The following is a 21503-nucleotide window of genomic DNA, read 5'->3' on the forward strand; positions in this document are numbered from 1 at the left end:
CTTGCACTGTAGCAAGAAATTACGTGTTCTGACCACACAGTTGAGAAGTACTGGATGAACACGTCTCGTTACCTGTTCTTGTATTCCAACACTTTTGCAGTTTTTGTTTCAAGCAATTGCTCCAGTTCCTCTTCCCTGAAATACAGTACAGAAGACGTTTTAACATGTTCAGCAGCTACATTTGCAACAAATATCGTGATCAACCTCGTTCATCTCGCTAGTTGAATGAAAATTCTCTAGTGAACCACACTCTAACATAAAATGAGTTGCGGTGTTTTCGTTTCAGCAAGTAGTGTACGAAGTGGAACGCTGTAATAATGTTTGGCGTTGTTTTATGGCTGTCGCAACAGTACAACAAATATGTCATTTCCCGGATACCTTGAGCCTCTGATACAAAACGAGTCCTCGTGTAAAATCTTTCAAACGAGGACTAATTTGATTTGCATGAAACTGAACCTATAGAAGAAACTCATTTTCAAATGAATGATTTCGCACGAACTCGTTGCGACAGAGAAGCAAAAGGCAACACGGGAATAGCCTACTATTTACGAACCAAATCCCATGAAACGTTGCCAGGTTTTACAGCACCTTAAGATAAGGCATGGTCCGCTATTCAGACGCAGTGTTAAACTTCAAACTCCAAATCTTCGCGTCCGTTAGTATGATAAGAAAATCTGCGAGAAGTCACTTAGCCATCTCGTACCTTTGTTCGTTTGCCTGAAGTGTTTTCTCCAGCGTACGGATATTCTCCTCTTTCTTACGTACGGACTGATCGAGTTTGTTATTTAAATTGAGAGTCTCGTCCAACCTGACAGAGAAATAAACCATTCGTTAACAACTGTTACTGAAAGCCACTTGCACTGAAAAAAAAATGTATAGAATGACCAGGCCTTATGGACGTTTTCAGAGGTGAATCCAAGGTTTTTAGCCGGAGGGGAGTGGCTGTTACCTTAGGTTTGCAGAATCAATGGGGCATGCCTGCACAATGTTCCAATTGGAGAATTGGGACCTAATTTAAAACTGCCACACCAGAAATACTAGCCATGCCAAAGAGTGGGAATTCTTATGAGGTACCTGTCAAGAGTGTTCGCTTTTATTTCTGCCATAATATTCACAATCTTTTTCATGTTTTTTTTTAATCATTTTTTTATTATGGGTGGTTAGCTACCCAGGCCACACCCCACCATCCCCTCCCTAAATCCGCCCGTGGTTTTAAAGCGAAAAACATCCCGGACAAAACACTCCTAATGAACAAGACGGGCGACCTTGATCAACAGGCCACTTCCGAGTTGCTTATGCCTCCGTTTCAAAACGAGTCTTGGTGAACAACCTTTCATATTGCAATGAGCTTTCCTCGCACGCTCATTGTCTTGCAAATCAAATTCATTTCCGTATGAAAGGTTGTGCACCAGGACTCGTTTTGAAACAGAGGTAAAAAGCAACTCGGAAATTGCTTGTTGTACTCAAGACAAGATGCCAAATGAAAAAGCGTTACCTCTTCTGAAGCGTGTCGATTTTCTCTTCTTTCAATTTAAGATCACTGTCCTGGTTAGTGAATTGACTTTCCACGCTCTCAATTCTGAAAAGTAGACAAAACAAGAGAATTATCTCTCCACGAATGCTTACAACGTCTTGAAACAACAGAAAGACATTATATAATAGATGTATGACACTTATTATCAAAAGCAATGACCGAATACTAGACGGAGAGAAAAAACATTCGCCAGACTATGTCAAATCTGCTAGTTCTGTTTGAAGGACTTCCACAGTTTTCTCTTTATTGTCCACTTCTTAAGATAGTAACTTATAAAACAAAATAATCTCTTCGTTAATTCACTTGCATCGCACGAAAGACGTCTGGGATTCGAACATTAGATGAACATTCGTGGAAAGTTTCCGTTCAAATCTCAGACGTATCTTTTACGAGGATGTCGCATGATTGTCGAAGCATAGCAAGAGAGAACTCTGTATTTTCAGGCTCTCACAATAAGCCAAGAAACTTAGCGCGAGAAAATGCCAGGCGATGACTTACTTAGCCTCCAAGTTTTCTATTCTAGCGTCCTTTGTCTTCATGATTTGGTTGAGTTTTCGTATCTCACGGGTGGTCTCCTGAGCCTCGATAAGTCTGACAAAAAGAAATAAAACAATGCAAAGATATCCAGATGTTATTTACCTGCTAAGAGGTCCGTATACGGAGAAACTGTGTACGAGATGGCAAGGTGTACTCTAGGTGCCCAACTACGCATACAAACCATAGACCTTATTACATGTAAAGGTCGCTGATTGATAAAAGTAACTCTTGAAACAAGCTAACGAGGCGAGCAACAATTTTAAGTGCGCTTGTCGGAAAATGGGGAGCTGATTACAACTGGGACACTTATTCAGTAAGAACTGAAGCGCTTCCTTAACAAAGAAATTCCAAAGAGAGGAAGGCGTTAATGGAAGAAGTGCTCTAAATAGAAGCATAACGCTACCCGCCTTATCAAGCTCACATACTTTGCTTGCAGCTCAGCTATGACCATCTCTTTTTCGCCAACAGTCATGTCCAGCTTTCTGTATCTGTTCACAGTGCCTTCAAGTCTACACAGGGACAAGATTGATGATGCGAAAAGTCAATTTCGGCTGAAGTCATACGACCACAAGAAACCTAGCGGATAATTTGTGTACATGCAGATAAAACCTCTAATGTTCCAAAATCCTTTTTGCTTGTTAGGGAGCAAAGATCTCGTTAGAAAGCAATCATTTTACATAGGTCAATTTCAACTTTTGGCTTTTGAAACAAAAACATAAAGTAAAAACATTTTAAAGTCAATCGAGGGCCACACACAATACAAGGAGAGTTTTACTCACCTCTTAAAAAGCTTTTCTGACCATATAACATCATAATTCCACTTACTGGATACACTCAGATTAAGTTTTATCTTGTAAAATATAATCCGCCGTGACAACACCAAACACGAAAAACAATTCTTAAAATGTTCTTCCCCGCGGAAAAGGGTTAATTGGTATTTTTTCCAGTCGTAGGGCATTATCAGAATAACCTTTATAACCTTCAAATGCTCTAACAAAATTATAAACTTACTTGGATTGCAGGTCATGGATCTTGCCTTCTCTTTCCTCCACGTACTCTTCAAGCCTGTTTTTATCACGATAACATGTGATTAGAACTGATTAGTAAAAACGAAACAAGTGTGCTTCTACAGCTCGTCCGTCTCCTCCCCCGCGCTAGCATTCCGTCGACATTTTGTTGCATACGAATAAATGTAGGTGGGGGAGGGGCACAATGCATGCGAATACCGCAAGCACAGTGACCTTCATAAGAGACCTAAGTACCAGTTACTTACCCGCTTAGGATTTTCATGATGTCTGCCGTAAGTTTCACTCTAAAACGACCCGTTCGATAACCGAGACCGTCGTTGCTTTGCTGTTGTTTAAAAAGCTGGCATTAAAACGCACTAGGCAGACATTCAGCTCTTTGGGTGGAAGGCAAAATAACAAAGTCGGAAAAAATCTGTGCTGACTAACGCTGCTGGAGTATCGGGCATTACTGCAGTTGTTATAAAATCAAGCTGTCAACGAAATGGTGGATGAGACTGAATGGAGTTTTTGACGCTCGCTGGCCCCCAATCATGGTGTGTAACAAATCACTCAGTTTTCTAGTAACATATCGAGTACCATATCTTGAACATATCACAAATGGTCACTGGAGCCACTTAGAGGAAAAGTTACAGATATTTAGCCTGGTTAATTTTATTATTTATCCGAGGTTACAAAAATTACCATTCCGCTATTCATGCCAAATTTCCAAAGTTAAAATAATTACCATTGTTAAATTTATACCAAGTTACCAAAGCTAGAATAATTACCATCGTTAAATTTATGCCAAGTTACCAAAGAATAATTACCACGCTGTAATCATACCACATATTTACCAACAGGATAAATTACCATCAGAATAATTACCATCGAGTAATTACGCCAAATTATTATTCTCAGAATAACTATAAGCAAATAAATATCGTTAATACATTACCAAAGTTAGTTTTCTTGGGTTTACAGGCAAGAAGCAAAAAGCGTTAAGGATTTAAGAAAGATTTTTAAAACAGCAGCTTAAGAGCGCGCAAAATTTCAGTCCACAAACGAGTGTGGCGTTATCAGCCGAGCCTATATACTTTCAGCTGCAGTGTAGAACTTACTTCGTTCTTCTCCTTTCCAAGTCTACAATTTTATCTTCTCTCCTTTTCACGCTGTTTTGTCGCTGCACTTTATAACTGGTTTGCTCGTCCAAGCTGCAAACAAACTCAGTCAGTCCACAAACACGAAACTGGCGAACCTCACAAGAAGTTCACATTGAACGCTTCAAAAGAAAGCCGTCAGTTCACAAGAAGCGCTAAACCCTATTGTGTTCATCACTTTAGTTTATTTATCTAAATTAAAATATCGTATCTTACGTTATTAACAGATATTTTTAAAATGTTTACTGCAACCAGTCTCATTTATCATTCAATGATCGTCACAAGATTCATTTTTCAATAGGAAAGATCGCACTGTCATTTTGTCGCTCGCATTCGGCGCTCGACATGATCATCAATAAGTAAGACACAGCAATGGGACTGTTTGCAACCAAGTTATTTGTACCTCTACTCACTGAGTAGTTACCGTTGTCTTGTAGAATTAAGACTAGTACAGCTTCAACGGTTATAATAATAATAATAATAATAATAATAATAATAATAATAATAATAATAATAATAATAATAATAATAATATTTAGTGAGGGAATCCAACTCGCCAAAGGCGGTTTTCAGTGGAGCCCTCCTAAATAAAAATCACCTAAAAATGACATAAATAAGAGTTACGACACCGTTATGTGACTAAACAAAGGCTGAGGAATAAGTACTATTTCTGGTGGAACATTCGAATTCACGAGTGATTGACAGCATCAAAGACGTTGCTAAGCAACATGAAGAGTCAGTTTCTGCGTACGCACATGAACGTGCAATTTTGTGAGTGGGTAATGAAACGTTCCGTGACATCTCCAAAAAAAAATCAAATAGCTTTTACTTATCTTTATAAATTCCACACATAATCAGTTAAAAGTGATGACCAATCAAAAACACAACAATTATTAGAGCATTAGTTTTGTTTCTTAAACTAATAAGACTATTTAGTATCTACCATTAGAAGACATAAATTATACTTGGTTGATATGATGGTTAATAATTAATACATTAATAAGGTTAATCCAAAATCATTAACATATTCAGCGTTGTATCTTGAATGACTGTTTTGAATAATAGGTGTGTCATTAATCCCTGGTAGTCAATGTGCTTTAAGAAATTAAAGCGACATTTCTGTTTTGGGGATAAGAAAAACAAATACCAAATATGTTAATAGGATAATTTTTTGACAACGCATTTGATTGATCTATTTACGGGCGAGGTAATTATTGATTAGTCTTGCTTTAGTTTTCACAAGGTATTATTAATGTCCTGGTCAGGATATTAAGAACTCGATCGGTAAAGATTAAAACAGACACAAAAAAAAATCCTCTAACTAACTTCTCGAGGTACTATTTACAACTTGTTCATTCTCGTTAACAAATCTGCCTGCTTATAGATTAATTGGTCCAGTAGGCACTTTATAACTGCAGTTTGTTTTTGAGACAATCCTTCTCCCACCCTTGTTTAATTCTCTGCTATAAACTTCAGAAACATTTCTTTTTTATTCTTAAGTAGAAACACATACTTCTTCTCCAGCATTCTAATTCGCTCGTCAGCTTTAAGTTTCATCTCTCGGTGTTCCTTGTCTTTGTTGTCAAGCTGTTTTTCCAGTTCGCCGATACTGTAAACATAAACAAGTTACAAACCTATAAACAAATGCGACTGTAAAATAGGTGTGTTTCCACAAGAAATTAAGTTTGAGAACAGGCCGAACAACTTGCAAAAATATTTCTAACTAGCGGTAGTGATGCACAGAAAACTTCTGAAATAGTAATTTTCTTTTTTTTAATATTTTTCGCTACGTTTACTTTGAGAAATCAAAATCTAAGAAAAGTTTGGGGCGAGGATGCCTTGCGTCGCTCGTGACGCAAATAACAGATACGAAGAAGGCTTGTCAACTCCTTTCTCAAAGGTTTAAGCGTGACAGTTATGCACAACTGTCACGCTTATCTGTACCTGTCACGTTTAAATCCTCGGTGATTCGAGCACCACTAAAAATCTCGTTAACAACAAACAAGCCCAAGTACGCACGCGCAGAGGAAACGATGACGCACAACTAGCTAAACATGTTTGGATTGTATTCTTTCACGTGTGAAGCATAAAAACTGCTGATACGATACAGTGCAACTAAATTTAGTATACAAGCTACTGTTCCTCCTGTAGTTATAAGTTGCGGAAGGGATAGGTTGGGAAGAATTTTCCGTCAGTCTCTTCTGTACATGAGAAATGCACTAGTTAACAGGCAATCGTCGATATGTCTGTAGTCACACTATTGTAAAGACCTGGTTTCCAGGCTGGCAATTTTCTCATCCTTGTTCTTCACCGTTTGGTTGAGTTTGTCGTTGATATTCACGGCATCCTCTACTTCATCGAGCCTACAAAGTGAAACAAACGCTAATGAGAACTTAAAACAGTAAGAGAACAATAGAAAAGGTTTCCATGTTTTTAAGAAAACCACAACGGCAATGGCAACGGGAAAGTCGCTAAACAAAAGGTTTAATGAGCAGAATGGCTGTGCAGGTGCGTTATAATTCTTGGCACATTTCTTTGCCGTCCTCTACAAAACAACAACGTGAAATGATCAAATTCTGCGTTGTGTGGAGAACGTGAACCACGACGGCGAACTTTTTAAATTTTTATTTCAAGTTTATCGCTGTGTCCCAGATTTAGTTTCGTGATAGTTTTGACAGTGACAAACAAAGTAAATGTTCTTAAAGTACCACGAGATTCGAACGTAAAATATAGAATCAATGTTTAATCAACGTCGTCCTCGGCGCTACTTAAACTCCCTAATGGGACTTTTTCGATAATGGTTCGCAAATTTGAGTAACGAGTATCTTTCTAGTCTGCGGTAAACAAGCCATTTTAGGTCGACATGAATGTTTTGTAAAGCGATCAGACCCAGACTCCCACAGTTTATCGGCATGAAGGCAGGGGGGGGGGGGGCGGGGTGTGCTTATTTGAATTATCAAACTTCTTGCAACAGTACTTATAAGGAGGCACTCTAGGCGTCATCGGCGACTAAGAGTCTAATGACCTCATAACATAATTACCTTTCTTGAAGTCGAACAATCTTGTTATCTTTTTGTTTGACATACTCTGAAAGCTTGGTATTGCGAGAGGACAACTCTTCAAATTCTACCAACCTAAGGAGACAAAAATAAACTAAGGAGGTCAACTGTGTTCGGTTTATAAATTGAGTCCGAATGCTGCAATGGCGAGCCCAAGAGAGAAACACGACCAATGACACAATATAGGTCAAGAACACGTGGCAGCACGTAGATGGGTGGGTCTTACTTGTTTTCAAGTGCCTTGATCTTCTCATCTTTCAGTTGGACTGCTTGGTTGAGCTTTTTGGTCTCCGACAGTAGCTCATCTAAAGTTCCCACACTATTGAAAAAAATAATGAAATCGCTAAATTTCCAGGACGTCTTCACTTTTCTCAAAATAATAAACGAATGTTTCGACGCAAAAAAAAAAAAAACAAAGAAGTTTTAATACCAACCTTTCTTCCAAAGATGTTATTTTCTCCTCTTTTATCTTCAGACTGTGCGTCAGTTTGTGATTGCGGGCCTGGGCATCTTCCAACCTGATTAAGGAAAATAACGCTATTTAAGTACAGTCGAACCCTATTAAGCGGCCACCTATTAAACGGCCACCCCTGTTAGGTGACCAGTAATCAAAGTCCCGATGAAGGCTTTTCTATTGGTTTTACCTCTATTAAGCGGCCAGCCCCCTTTAAGCGGCCACTATCCATTTCCCCGAAGGTGGCCGTTTAATAGGGGTTGAACTGTATATTCTCACCACTTGTCTGCTTGACAACGTAAAGATATTGTGCGGAGAAATACGAAGCTGATCTAAGCAGGACGCGCTAGACAAGTCTAGCTTCGCACACCAAGATCACTCATCATCCAATCACAAAATGGCGTATGTTCAGCGTCAACGATACTTAACTTGACTAACAATAGACGGATCGAAACTTACTAGAACCGACCAATGACTGCCGACAAACTTTGCACGAGTCTTTTAGCTAATAAAATCGCGAATAATCTGACCAATCACTTTCAACGGACCAGACTTATCATCGACTGGCAAACAGTATTCACTTGACTCTGAAGATGAATTCCGCTCAGGTTGTCGAAACGTCAATCACCAACAACAGTTCTTTTCAGAACTACCCTCACCTAGACGATCACACAAGACGAACTACACTTGTTATTTGGTAAAAGCTCCGCCCAAAATCGCAACCAACCATTAAAAGCAACTGAATCAAAATCGATATCTCTGACCTGTTTTCCAACTCAGCAAGCTTCTCCTCTCTTTCCTGAATGACCTGATTCAATGAAGACACCTTCTCGTCTTTCTGCTTGATGTTTTGTTGTAAGAGATGCGAGGAACCCAAAGACTCCTCAAGCTCCAGAACTCTGAAACAAACAGGCAAAGAATATCGCTTAAAAACTGTGATTGTGATCTCACTGAAACCATATTTAAGGTTACTTCAAACCTTCGCGGGAGTCCTCCAGAAAAAAATTCGTACGCGCTCTGTTTTCAAGGAAACCCCCCACAAACTATATATCAACAGAAAGGTTATAAAATGTAGAATTTGATAAAATTATGTTTTGTTTTGGATTTGCTTTCCAAAGGCGGCAGAGGCCGTCAACTCTAAAATGACCGACTGACGTTTCAGCGAATTAATCAGGTATCAAATGCGATCGTTCATGCAAAATAACTGTGCAGTGTTAATGACAAAGCCTCAATCTCCAAAAACGTGTTAGCATTTTCTTTTATTTCTATTGGTTATCTTTTTAGAGATCTGTCAAGTTCGACTATCGAAAACTTCACGTAACCTGTTACGTTAATGGTCGCCACGAGAAAAGTATTCAAAATAAAGGAATTCGCCGACACGGTTTTGTTCCATATCTATCAGTGAATGTTCTGACCAAATTTCATGGAAAACGGTCAAACCTACATACCCTATTAATTCATTTAAAGAGAAGGGATTCTCTCGAAAAACGAGTGCGAGTTTTCGCCTTCTAAATATTTATAAACATATCACGACTTCACAGAGGAATGTGTCAACTTGAAAGCCGCGAGCCAATGAAATAACCGAACCCCTAGCGTTCACAGTATGCAAACTTGTGCTTCGCGGACATTAATATTCTTGACCAAAAAAAAATCGACCAATATAGCCCCGCGAAGGTTTGAAGTAACCTTAATAGAGGGAAATGGTTAGGAAACCTGGCAAAGTTCTTTGTTGTGTGCTTTTGTTGGCTATTTTGGGGATTGACCTAAACAAAACGCGGCAAAATACAAAAGGCGGTTATGTGTGCTCATACAACTAACCCAGAGAAGCATTACGATTACATAATTTATGCATAGTCAGTGAGCATAAAACAAAGGATGTGCAGGGTCAAGGACCTTCCAACATAAATCTTTGCCTGTTTGTTTGCTTCTTTGATGTTTAGCGGGCTTCTTAACCATCCTCTCTATTAACTATGCTGAAACAGGACGCAAACCTTTTGGCGAGCATAAAAATCAAAACAGTCACATAATGGTTGACAAAAGTAACAAAAACTGTAAACGTAGAGTAATATTTATTCAAAAAATTAATAAGCCAGGAGTTGTTTGCGCGATTTTTATTCCATTTTCACAAGGTTTTCGGCGAACCGTTCACTATTAATTTTCAACTTGGAGCGGCAATAAAAAGGTAAAGGAAGGTTATTAAAACTCACTACATGAAAACATCCTGTCCCATTTAGCAGTCTATCATCGACCAATCTTTTATTTCTCTGGTTGGACTTAACTTAGTCGTGTTATGTTTAGTTATTACATGTTACATGTTCTATTTCCTATGTTACATGTTACACCAGTTCTGCAACCATACTTGTTTTCCAGCGTTCTTATTTTTCCATTTTTCTGTTCAATGCTGAGCTGCAATCTTTGGTTGTCATTTGACATTTCCTCCAGCCTATTGGTTCAAAAAAGCATCGTTAAAATGTTGAAGCAATCAATATCAGTCACGAAAGAATAAATTTTATGAACCAATCTTACTTCGTTTCCAGATCTAAAACCTTTTTCGTTTTGTGGTCCAAACTTTGGCTGAGTCTGTTCTTTTCGGACGAAAGACTTTCAATATCCTCAATCCTGCAAAAAAAAAATTACGCCAACTTAATCCACCACTACTCAAAACAGTAATAGCGCTTGAAAAACAAGCGTGGTCTGCTCAGATATGCTCGTTCCTCGCCTGGTTTCAGGCCTTCGCAAAACGCTTACAGCTCCTAGACAAGTGCATGATTCAACCAGGCTGGGTAGCGACAGCGGCCGTTCTCCCAGAAGTCTCCTTGATATCAGAATTTTTCTTCACGTAATTCAAACCATCATTTACAAATTCCAACATAGTACGTGCTTCTTTACTGAAATTCGCACTGATTTGGGTTAGCGTTTAATTACTTCATGGCTACAGCTTGGTAAGACATAACGCGCGCTACGATTGGCTAATTGTCCGGCAGGTACGGATTTCCCCGTAATGCCTACGGGCATTACTGGCGATATTAATGCCCCGCTCCCTGGCAAAAAAGACAAATTAAACTGTTAACGAGAGTTACAATCTGTTAGCTCTCACTAACTCCAGACCATAAACATAAGTAACAAATGAAGGAGTCAAAGCATACTTAGTGTCTAGTTCTGTAATCTTCTCCTCTTTGATTTTCAGACTCTGTTGGAGTTTGCAGTTGGCGAGCGACGCATCCTCCAACCTGCAAAAAACACACACATAAGATGATAACCACGGAACATAGAGCTTTTGTCATAACAGGGCTTTAACCCCGGACCACTTGATCCGGAGTCGAGAGCGCTAATCATTAGACCATGGTACCTCCCACCAAACGCACGCGCTTTAGCAACCTCGCAAAGTGGCATAAGAGAGGGACTCCATTATAAACGTTATAGATAAAAAAAGGCCTTATGGAACAAGTGCGAGAGTCACACAGACACTAAAACTAAGAGCCGGAATAAAGTTTGCTGTAACTCTTGTTCACAACCACTAGCGCAAGATCAAACGAGCTAAACAAATGTGAGTCGGAGAGTGGACAAAAAATATCCAAAAGTTCAAACTTGACGTCTAGAGACAACGATAGTTTGAAATCACGTTTAATCTGCGTTTAGAGTAGAAATCACGTCTTCTCTACACAGTACCTGCTCTCCAGTTCAATAATTCTGTTATCTTTTCCTTCCACATTTCTCTTCATTTCCATGATTCGATCATCTTTTTGTACCGTACTGGTGTTTTCCACCTCGGCAAGACTGCGTGAAAAGACAACGAACACAACACAACAGTTATTCCACCAACTCAACACAACAGTTATTCCGCCAACACAACAGCAACCGGGAAAAAAGGACTCCTTTACTCACGGAGCTAAGACACGGTGCAATGTTCAAGTTTTGCAAGAGAAAAAAGAGAAATCAATTTACCTGCTCTTTAGTGCTTCGATCTTCTTGTCCTTTAGTTTCACCACGTGTTCCAGCTTTTTTCTTTCCCCTTTCGATTCCTCCAACCTAAATAAATACAAAATAGAGCACGTATATCTACGCATCTCCTAATGCAAGGAAGACTGTGCTAGGTCTCTGAAAGAAAATTCTGTTCTCCTAATATAACTTTGCAACATTTCCCGTGGCTAATTCTAGCCAATTTGATATCAAACTTTTCTAGCTTGAACATTCCACTAGGTCTTGTCAACAACGGGTATTGAAACCACAGCAGTGAGAAGATTAGTTTCTCAGCGAATGTATGCCATTAAAGGTAACCTCTACTAAATCGTAAAGATGATGGATCGTATAGCTGCAAAAGGTTTGCATTTTTTTTAGTTTTTCAAACATTTGCTTGCATTATAAGTAACTCAACATCTTCTCGCTTGCCTGTATAATGGTCGGGCAAAGGTAAACCACTTACAATTCCTCTTTTCAACCCTTAAGTTAACTTATTAAATTGTCCTTACTATACTCGTTTCCAAACACCTCTTATAGTGATGGTTCGGAGAATTTGTTTTGATATCAGACAAGTCCTTTTAGCGATCGATTCAGTCTGTATTCTCCTGACCGACGTACCAATCTCTGTTTTGGTATCTTAGGAGACATGATACGTAGATCAGTCATCCTCACTGTTTCCATGTTCAACAAACCTGCTTTCCAGTTCCTGCAACAATTTGTCTTTTTCATCAAAGCTCTTGTTCAATGTTTCAATCTTCTCTTCTCTTTCCTTTACGACTTGCTTGATTTTCTCTCTTTCGTCAAGCGATTCATTGAGTTCTTCAATCCTGAAAAATGTTCATCAAAGGTTAGAGGACATGATTGACAGCCATCCTAAATCAATGAACAAACTTTAAAAACCTGTACGGCTATCCCAAACGAAAAGTACGAATCCTGCCAAAGAACTAACTTGTATTATTTTTTATGTATTTTATTTTTTCTAAAATCTGAGAGGAAACAGAAAAAATAGTTCCTACTCGCGACAAAGGCCTTAGCATGCGAGCACGCTAACATAGGCGCTGCAGCACGACCAGCGAAGCTCGAGAGACGAGCCGGCGAGAAAAGAGACGCTCTCATTTCTCCTTCTCGAGTCTTCGCCGCCAGTGCCGCAGGGCCCAAGAGAACCTGCTCGCAGGCTCTCAAAAACGCTGGCAGTATCAAAGGCCTTGCTATTTTCGCGTTCGCTCTGCCTAGATTTCCGACAGAAAAGTGACAATTCCCGCCGTCTAGCTTTGAACAACGCAACAAACATTTCCTTACTTTACCTTCGCTCAAGATTTTTATTCTCCTTTTCCTTCTCCTTAAGGTTCTTATTAAGAGTCTCTGAGCTCTCATCCAGTGACAGCATTAATTCTTCCACTCTGCAGAAGACAATATTTCTTTCTTTCAATATTATTATTATTATTATTTATTTATTTATTTTAGTGATTCTCCGTCAAAGTCTTCTGATTACTTTCGTTTTGTTTTCGTTTAATTTCCTTCCTTTCGTTTCCTACGCTTGTTTAGTTTCGTGCGCTACCCTCGCTTCGTTCGTCCGTTTCGTTCACTCCGTACGATCTGTTAGTTTCATTCGCTTCGTTCGTTCCCTTCACTACCTTCGTTTCGTCCCCTCTGTTCGTCTCATTATTTCGTCGTGTTCTTTTCCGGTTCCGTTCCTTTGTTGCTTAAACTACATCAATTCCTTTAGCTCGGTTTGTTCAATTAGTTCTGTGATAAGATCATTCACCTGAAGGTGGCTTCAAAAACATGACTGTCGGGGGCACAGTTGAAGTCCAACACCTTGTTAGAAAACTTATTAATTTTACAAACCTTTTCTGTAGAGAGTGTACTTTTTGTTCCTTGAATTTCAACTCCTCAGCCAGTCTTTCATTCTCGTCGGTGACTTTTTCAAGTCTGTAAAAAAAAAAGTTAGCTCTTTGTGGTAGAAAAGGATGGGCGTTTTCTTGTCCATTCTATGCAGTTTCTTGTTCGCAATAATCAACCTGTGCGTGAGGACAACACAACACACAAACCTTTTGCTATATTTACCCGTTTTTCAGTTCGTAGGATTCTTTTTCTTTTTTCCTGAGGTTCTCGTCTGTCCTGTTTTTCTGCTTGACTGTCTCCTCAACTCTGTCCGATTGAAAAAAAAAATTGAAGGAAAAGAAACCAAATTAGAAGCGGGTCGATAATAAAGAACCTGATTATGGAGCAAGATTTTGCTCCTCGTCTCTCGTTAAAAGTGGACTGAGGCGCAAAGTTTTAGGAAGATTTATTTCGTACATTCGTACAAGCTTGAAAAATCGTTAGATATCAACAAGCACATTAACAAGCAGGTGAAAGAGTATGTGAGTCGAGTTATAGGATGGCACTTGGAACCATGTGGTCGTGTGTTACAATTGCCTAAATGTCTATCTTTACCTTAAGATTTACACAAACCTGTTTTCAAGTTCGTTGTATGACTATTGCCTAAAATGTCTGTCTTTACCTTAGATCTACAAACCTGTTTTCAAGTTCGTTGATTTCATCGTCTTTTCTTCTAATATGCTCCTCCGACTTTTTATTTTGAGACAAGAAATCTTCGATTCTGAAATGAAAAGATCAAGAAAGATCAGATCAACACATGTTATTTCTGTATGAGGAAAATTGAGTCAGTTTAACGCTTAGCTGTAACACACGACCAAGATATTAAGACTCGCTCACCTGTTCTCCAGCTCAACGTTACTTTTCCTTTGTTTCTTCAAAGCTTCTTCAGTTTGGCTTTGTTCCTCGGCTGCCTCGGCAAGTCTGAAGACAGACAAGGAAGACAGAATGTGAACCAGCTTGATGAACTGAACTCCTAACCAAGTTATTGCCTCTAATTCGGTTGTGAAATTTAGCTCAATAGTCGGCTTATAAATCAAAATCACGCACTGCAACGTGCTCGACCAATCACGATGGAGATGTCATATTCTTAGACAATCGCGAGAAAAACAACATGCAACTGACATTTGTCGCATTTCTGTTTTCCCGCGATTCTCACGAAAGTTAGGGAGGATTTGAAAAAGGCGTGGATGCGACTCGTGTTCCCACAACATAACTCATCCTACTAAACTCTCAAACTCCATAAAAACATGGAAAATGTTTTCTATTTCTTAAAGTGTATTATTATTGCCTTGTGAGGTAAACAATACGGTAATCAGATCTCTCAAACTGATTAATAATTCATTAAGTTTAAACAAAGTTCTCCATGGCCGTGACGGTGTTTGGATATCTGATCTTGATTAGCAGAGATTTTTACGATTTTATTTCTCCGGTTTCTCCTTAGGTTTAGTTTCGATTGAGAAGATATCAAACCTTCAAGACAGTGTTTGAGCACATTTCCAAACACCTCGAAGTTCGCCAAAAGTACTCCGCTACGAGTCGTATTTAGTTCAACTCTCTTCTCGGTGTTTGAAAATGTGGTCAAACACGGTCTTTCGTGTTTGATATGTTAGGCAATAAAACTGTCCACCAGAAACCTTAATACTTGACTTCAGATCAACGGAGTAAAATAACGTGTCTTTAAAAGGTCTCGTCCGTCAACAATTTACCTATTTACCTTTTCTCCAGGCTTTGTAGCCGTCTGTCTCTAGCCTCGATGCTCTCTTTCAGCTCCGCAATGCTCTCTTCTTTGTCTTTGATCTTTTGAGTTATCTTCGCCAAAAGATCGTCCTTTTCCTTCACTAAATCCTGTAGCGCGGAAATTTCCTTCTTTCTGTCTCGTACCTCCAAGTTCAAGTCGGCGAGTTTCTCCTCCTTTGACTGTATTAACTTGGTCAGTTCTGAAATCTTTTCCTCTTTGTTCTCGGACTGTTTTGCAAAATTCGTTATTTCTTGCTCGTTTTCTTTGACTCTCTGATACAGTTCCATGATGTTAGTTTCTCTCTCCTCTGCTAGCCGACTCAGTTCTGTTATTCTTTCCTGTTTCTCCTCAACCTCTTGGTTCAACTGTGTAATCTTCGCCTCTTTTTCTTTCAGCTCTTCGGCCACACTCATAAGATCCCGTACCTTTTCTTCAGACAACTGGTAATTACTAAAAAAAACATTGGAGACCGTTAATATAACAGTGAAAGAATACGAGGAGATAAAAACCTCATTTGCCAGAAAGGGCGGATACCCTTTCTTGGGAAGCACTTTTGACTGCTAAATTCACAATGCAGCTTGCGACTTACTTGACCCACAATGGGATTCGTTCTCCCTCAATGGGAAAGGGGACATAATTTGAGGTTAGTAAAGAAAAATATGGCCTGCGGATACAGCCGCATTTCATGGCTACAGTTCAACTCCACGCGCCGTTGCACAAGAGAGGTGGCAGTGGCCGTAACCTAAGTGAAATAGGCCGGCCGACAAAAATGTACAAATAACAAACTACAAACGAAACTATGTCGTAAATTTCCGACTAGTAGGGTGATACTAAAAGAATTAGACCCTTCGCCCTCAAGGGCCACGGGTCAATAACCCATGAGGCGAAGCCGAATGGGCTATTGACCTGTGGCCCTTGAGGGCGAAGGGTCTAATTGTTTTAGTATCACCCAACTAGTCGAACAGAAAAGGCAATAATAAAGTTAGCAAATGCAAGTTGAAGAAATATTTACTTGGGAATAAAATGAAAGAAAGCGTCACGCTCGATTGCGCCAATTTCGCTACTCGAGGACTATTACTATTAGTCCTCTCGTAGCGTAGCCAATTGAAATGCAGGATTTGCATTAGTCCACTAGTTGGGTGATACTAAAACAGAATACACAGTGAGTAGCGTAGCCAATCAGAGGACGGCATTCGTGACAGAACGCTAATAGATTTACACCAATAATATACAGACTGGATGTGATCGATAAACTTACAGCAAACTCTGTTCCTCAACTTGTGACATTTCTATATCTTTTTCTCTCAACTCTCCGGACAAGTTTAACACATTGTCTACCGACGTTTTCAACTCTTCCTGTTGTCGTTTCACGACGGAACGCAAAGCGTTCAAATCGTTTTCTTGTTGCAGCCCTCTTGCCTTCAATTTGGCGATTTCCTATGAAAAATTAAGAATGTTAGTCAAAATTTTAAAAAGGACATTGACCAATACGCAATGAGGATATTTAAAAACCTCCGGCTATCATAATTGTTTAAAGGAACAGTCTTAAGGCTGATCATAAAATGAACAGTTCTCTTTCCTAATTTCCAGACTATTAATTGTCAAATGCCAACAAATATAAAAATATATTGAATAAAACAGAATAAGCATTTGGAGAAGAAGTGAATGATTATAACGATAAAAGTGAACTACAGATTATCGAATAGGATTTCCTTCAAAGATGTCAAGGTTTCAAATCAAAATTGCCAGTCTCGTGAAATATTGAATCTTTTAGTCCCTATTTTTCCCCCTTTTTCAGTTGTCTTTGCTTTTACTAATTCTGCCGGTTTTATTTCAACCAAGAGATAATCAACTGTAAGATTGCAAAGCAAGTTTATAACTAGCCCCCAACCTGGCCAAGCTCTCACTTGAAATGAATTACCATGACGTTTTATTGCGGAGAATTGTAGAACTTTCTTTTAGAGTCACGCTGTGTTTTGCAACCTTGCAGTCCCAAGAGATCGCGTTACTTCACCCTATTCTGACTCGTCCCCTCGATCATCCACGCGTCAGAATATTTTCTCACAAGAGTTAGACTGGAGACGAGTCAGTTCCCTTGAAAAGCATGCGACAATCGGTTCTAACCTCATTCAGAGTAAACACGGTGGTTTTTCCTTCCATGCTCGCCTTCTGTAGCTGTTCATTTTCAGCTTCCAGTTCGATAATTCTTTGACCAGAGTGCTTGAGCTCGTCAATCGTTTTCCGTAGCTGTTGGTTTTCCCTCTGCATTCGGAGCACTTCAATTGAGCTAGAAAAGAAAAGAAACATCCGGCCCTTAACTACGTAATTACTGTAGGAATAACTCCCTAACTACTCTCAACTTTTACATAAAAGAATCAAAGTCTTGAGAATGTACAGCCTTATTATCTCAAGTAAAGACTTCTCTACTTCTCGTAGTCTAGTGAAAAAGAGAAAATGAAATTGTACTCTTAAGATGCACGCAAGATACATTGCCCGTCATGTAACAAATTAAATAAACAAGGTGAATACCTGGACTCGCTAAATTCACTAGCAAATGTTGTGGTTCCTGAAAGAAAGAGAAGCCAAACTGAAATAGCGTCACAAGAACAATATATATTGTTAAAAAGCTGTTGCTTCGTTTTATATTTGAGCTACACAAAATGCCCTTTGAATGTGCTTTCCTTTCCTTTGTCAATGTTGTCAAGCTCGTTAGATAATGAGGCACAATAAGGAAACAATAAATTTCCAACTGTACCTGGAGACTTGTTTCCCCGTAGTGCATCAAGTTCTGATGTTAAGGCAGCAACTTCAGCCATACTGCCAAGAATGCAAACATAGAAATGACTTTCCAATAAATTTTCCCACGAACAACACAACGCAGGAAATATTTACAACACATAGATTACGTGAAAGTCCAAAAGCAACGAGCTACGCATGGCCTAAGGAGAGTAAAATTTCCAGGAAGAAAGCCTCGACTAAGACTACATTCTCCCAAATGGAATAAAATAAATGTGTGGAAGGGCAGTAGAGAGAATTTGTATGCTGACCTGTTCTGCTTGTCAACGATCAGTTGCGCATTTTCCTCCATTACTTCCTTGAGCTTTAATTGGTCAAACTGTCGTTCCTGAATAAATCAAAGTTTTACATATTAAATACATAAATAACGATAGAACAATAAATGAATATTGCAATAGTTGAAGATACAAGTAGCTAATTCTATCTATGATACAGCTGAAACACTCTACACCGGCCATCCTTGGAAAGACAGAACTAGCTGACCGTTGTATAGAAGTGTCTGAAGGAGATTTCAGACTTTTTTTTTTTCGAGTGCTGAGTGTGGATTGGCGTACAGGAAGAAACGAAAAGCCATGGCCGTTGTTATTTTCACATAGAGGTCTGAATTCTGAGTAAGTAATACATGTTTGCAACATCTTTCTAAGCGCACTCCATAGCTGATGGAGTAACACGTTTACCTCTCACCTCTGCTAAATGATGAATGTGAGACTTCAACTTCTTATTCTCTTCCTCCAAGATTTCTGCAAGGTACATGTAAAATCATCAGGATTTAGGCCCCATCTACACTACGCCATTTGAAAACGAAGGTTACACTCTGAAAACGTATCAAACGTTTTTCGTCCACACTACGCCGGAGGACTCTGAAAACGCAATAATCACCGGTCATTTTGGATTTGTGTTTGAGGTAAACTCGGTCAGAAAAATCACCTAATTATCGCAACGCCATCGTTTTTGAAAAGCTCCGTTTCCAAAATGTTTACCGTCCACATTATAGCGTAAAGCCGGCGTTTTCAAATTCCTCCAGCGTAGTGTGGAAGGGGTTTTGGGCTCGCAGGAATGTGGGTTTGTTGTCAATGCCATGTTGCGATCCACTGTTTGATATAGCACATTTACTCACCAATCCTTTCTTCCTTTGAGTTAAGTCCTGTAAGTTGTTCCTCCAATACAACCTTTGTTTCATACAACAGTTCATTTTGCTCTTTCAATTCCTGCAAACATCAAGCAGATCGTTCAGTCTAAACCACTTCAACAAAAATATCAAATATACCAGCCTTAACTTCACTTTGTACATTCTTTCATTACCACCCATTCAACTACATCCTTGTAACGAAATAAAAGGGTATATATTTGAATTACTCATGGTAAAGGCAAGGTAAAGTCTGCATATGAGCCAAGTGGCCCATCAGGCCGCAGCTCATTCCGGTTTCTGTAGCATGAAGCGACTACGGATATTTCTACTCCCCCGTGGATGGGATGCTAGTCCATCGCAGGGTTACCCTCAGGATTAAATTCGCCGGTACCCATTTGTACACCTGGGTGGAGAGAGGAACTGAGATAGTAAAGTGTCTTGCCCAAGAACACAACTCAATGTCCCCCGCCAGGGCTCGAACCCGTATCGCTTGATCCGGAGGCGAGCGCACTAACCACGAAGCCACCGCGCCTCCACTGACTCATAATAAATATTGAACACAGAAGAGAATATCTAAACTTACCTCTGCTCTCTTTTTGTAGTAATCTAAATCCCGCAGTTTTTCTTTAAATCTGTGGTTGTCAGCCTCCAGCCTATCTACTCTATCCGTCTAAAAAAACAACAGTCAACTTTTTACTATTAACAGAATTTACAGTCAAACTTCTCTAATATGGACATCAAAGAGCCATTGCTGTGTGTCCATAATGCAGAGTAACTGTATTATAAGGGAAGAGAATATATATGAATTCTGGAACACTTTCGATTCACCAAAAACTCTGCTTTGAATTTCCGGAAATTGCGATAGGTGAATAGAAAAGCATTCTCCGTTATTTCCGTGGGAAAAAAGACGATCTCGCGGGGTATCCTAAAATGAGTCTAAAATGGACATGCCTTTTGGCGGGCTGCCATTACCCATAACACGTATCACAACAGACTAACAAAGTACAAGTAAGCTTGGTGGAACCTTGCTCTTATGACATAAGTGAATTTGCAGTTGTTGATATACATGTAATTTCCTTACAAAGCAAAGCATGTCTTTTTACTGCGAGATTTTGGCAGTCCGTTAGTGGTAAGATTTTATCAATGTCAACTCAAGTAACCATACCTTTGACTTCAAGGCATCAATCTCGTCTCTGTAAGCTTTAACCCATCGAGCATCTTGAGACAAACTCTTGTTCTAAGCAAGTGCAAAGCAATAACAATTAATTAGATCAACTTTAGACTACAAAGAATATTACAACAGCACAACACAGTGTACCTCTTGCCGGAGTGTTTCTAGACTCTTTTTACTGGCAAGCAATTCATCACGTAGCTCCGTGAGGGCCACATTCTTTTCCTCTCTGAAATGAAGAAATATAGTACAGTTTATGTTAGACACAGGTAACAGAATAAATATGTATTGTAGTCAACAATTCTGTAACCACACAGACCTTTGCATGCAAGAGTGTTGCTTTAGCGTTCAGCGTAAACGCGGGCTAAAGACTGGAGGTAAAATGCAGGTTGCAGACTTTTTATCCTGTTACCACCTCCATTGTAACTGTAAACAGGCTAACCAGAGCGCTATTCACGCTAACTGGAATGCAGACTTTCACTCCGGCTAGCCTGAAAACTGCCCAGCTTCGTCTGTCCGTGGTTATTACTCAATTTTCATGGAAATGGTAGTACGTTACACTTAAAAATTCTGCAGTCTGCATTTTACCCCGCTCTGCAGTCCGCGTTTTACACTAACATAAACATGCTTTAGCTATGCCTTGCAGGTTGTACTGCGTGGCGTGTCTTAACTTACATTTCTTCAGTCAGGAGTCGGATTTTTTCTCTGTTAGCTTGTACAGCTGGCAGTTCTTTATTGTGGCTGACAGCCGGGCTTGGTGGTGGCGAAAATGCACGGCGGCTCTTGTTCTTGAAAGAAGAAAAAAAGAACTATTGTTTTAGTTACTCCCACACATTTGCGCATTTTATATATGAGGGACATAATCTCTTTGACTCTAAATCAAAAGCAGTGGAACATCCCTAACAGTTCAAGTATTATAAATTCAGACTGTCGTAAGTATACATGTAAATACTAAATTCAAGCCAAAAAGGAAGATAGAAAACGACATTACACATTTTGTAACTCACCTCACTGTCCCGAAGTAATGCATCTCTTTCATATGACAGATGTGACATCATCTATTGTAAGAGAAATTTG

General features: G+C 39.4%; 1 protein-coding gene across 1 annotated transcript in view; it reads right to left on the bottom strand.

Moving 5' to 3' along the window:
- The window catches only part of LOC145483606 (uncharacterized), a 49275-nt gene that overhangs the window by 16777 nt on the left and 10995 nt on the right, over window positions 1-21503 (bottom strand). The window contains exons 9-45 of the mRNA XM_081462142.1: window positions 21434-21484; window positions 21102-21214; window positions 20574-20655; window positions 20421-20492; window positions 19839-19925; window positions 19244-19334; window positions 18811-18866; window positions 18378-18454; window positions 18086-18147; window positions 17860-17896; window positions 17455-17617; window positions 16589-16767; window positions 15307-15780; window positions 14430-14513; window positions 14230-14313; window positions 13776-13859; window positions 13557-13640; window positions 13013-13108; window positions 12401-12535; window positions 11694-11777; window positions 11418-11525; window positions 10895-10978; window positions 10275-10367; window positions 10108-10191; window positions 8513-8647; window positions 7729-7812; window positions 7521-7613; window positions 7277-7369; window positions 6506-6598; window positions 5749-5844; window positions 4197-4289; window positions 3083-3136; window positions 2497-2580; window positions 2033-2125; window positions 1496-1579; window positions 704-808; window positions 73-135 (exon numbers count right to left, since the gene is read on the bottom strand). Of these exons, the coding sequence (XP_081318268.1) occupies window positions 73-135; window positions 704-808; window positions 1496-1579; window positions 2033-2125; window positions 2497-2580; window positions 3083-3136; window positions 4197-4289; window positions 5749-5844; window positions 6506-6598; window positions 7277-7369; window positions 7521-7613; window positions 7729-7812; window positions 8513-8647; window positions 10108-10191; window positions 10275-10367; window positions 10895-10978; window positions 11418-11525; window positions 11694-11777; window positions 12401-12535; window positions 13013-13108; window positions 13557-13640; window positions 13776-13859; window positions 14230-14313; window positions 14430-14513; window positions 15307-15780; window positions 16589-16767; window positions 17455-17617; window positions 17860-17896; window positions 18086-18147; window positions 18378-18454; window positions 18811-18866; window positions 19244-19334; window positions 19839-19925; window positions 20421-20492; window positions 20574-20655; window positions 21102-21214; window positions 21434-21484 (3734 nt within the window). The remainder of the gene's footprint in view (window positions 1-72; window positions 136-703; window positions 809-1495; window positions 1580-2032; window positions 2126-2496; window positions 2581-3082; window positions 3137-4196; window positions 4290-5748; window positions 5845-6505; window positions 6599-7276; window positions 7370-7520; window positions 7614-7728; window positions 7813-8512; window positions 8648-10107; window positions 10192-10274; window positions 10368-10894; window positions 10979-11417; window positions 11526-11693; window positions 11778-12400; window positions 12536-13012; window positions 13109-13556; window positions 13641-13775; window positions 13860-14229; window positions 14314-14429; window positions 14514-15306; window positions 15781-16588; window positions 16768-17454; window positions 17618-17859; window positions 17897-18085; window positions 18148-18377; window positions 18455-18810; window positions 18867-19243; window positions 19335-19838; window positions 19926-20420; window positions 20493-20573; window positions 20656-21101; window positions 21215-21433; window positions 21485-21503) is intronic.

The sequence above is a fragment of the Orbicella franksi genome, chromosome 4 (assembly GCF_964199315.1).
Source record: "Orbicella franksi chromosome 4, jaOrbFran1.1, whole genome shotgun sequence".
NCBI lineage: Eukaryota > Metazoa > Cnidaria > Anthozoa > Scleractinia > Merulinidae > Orbicella > Orbicella franksi.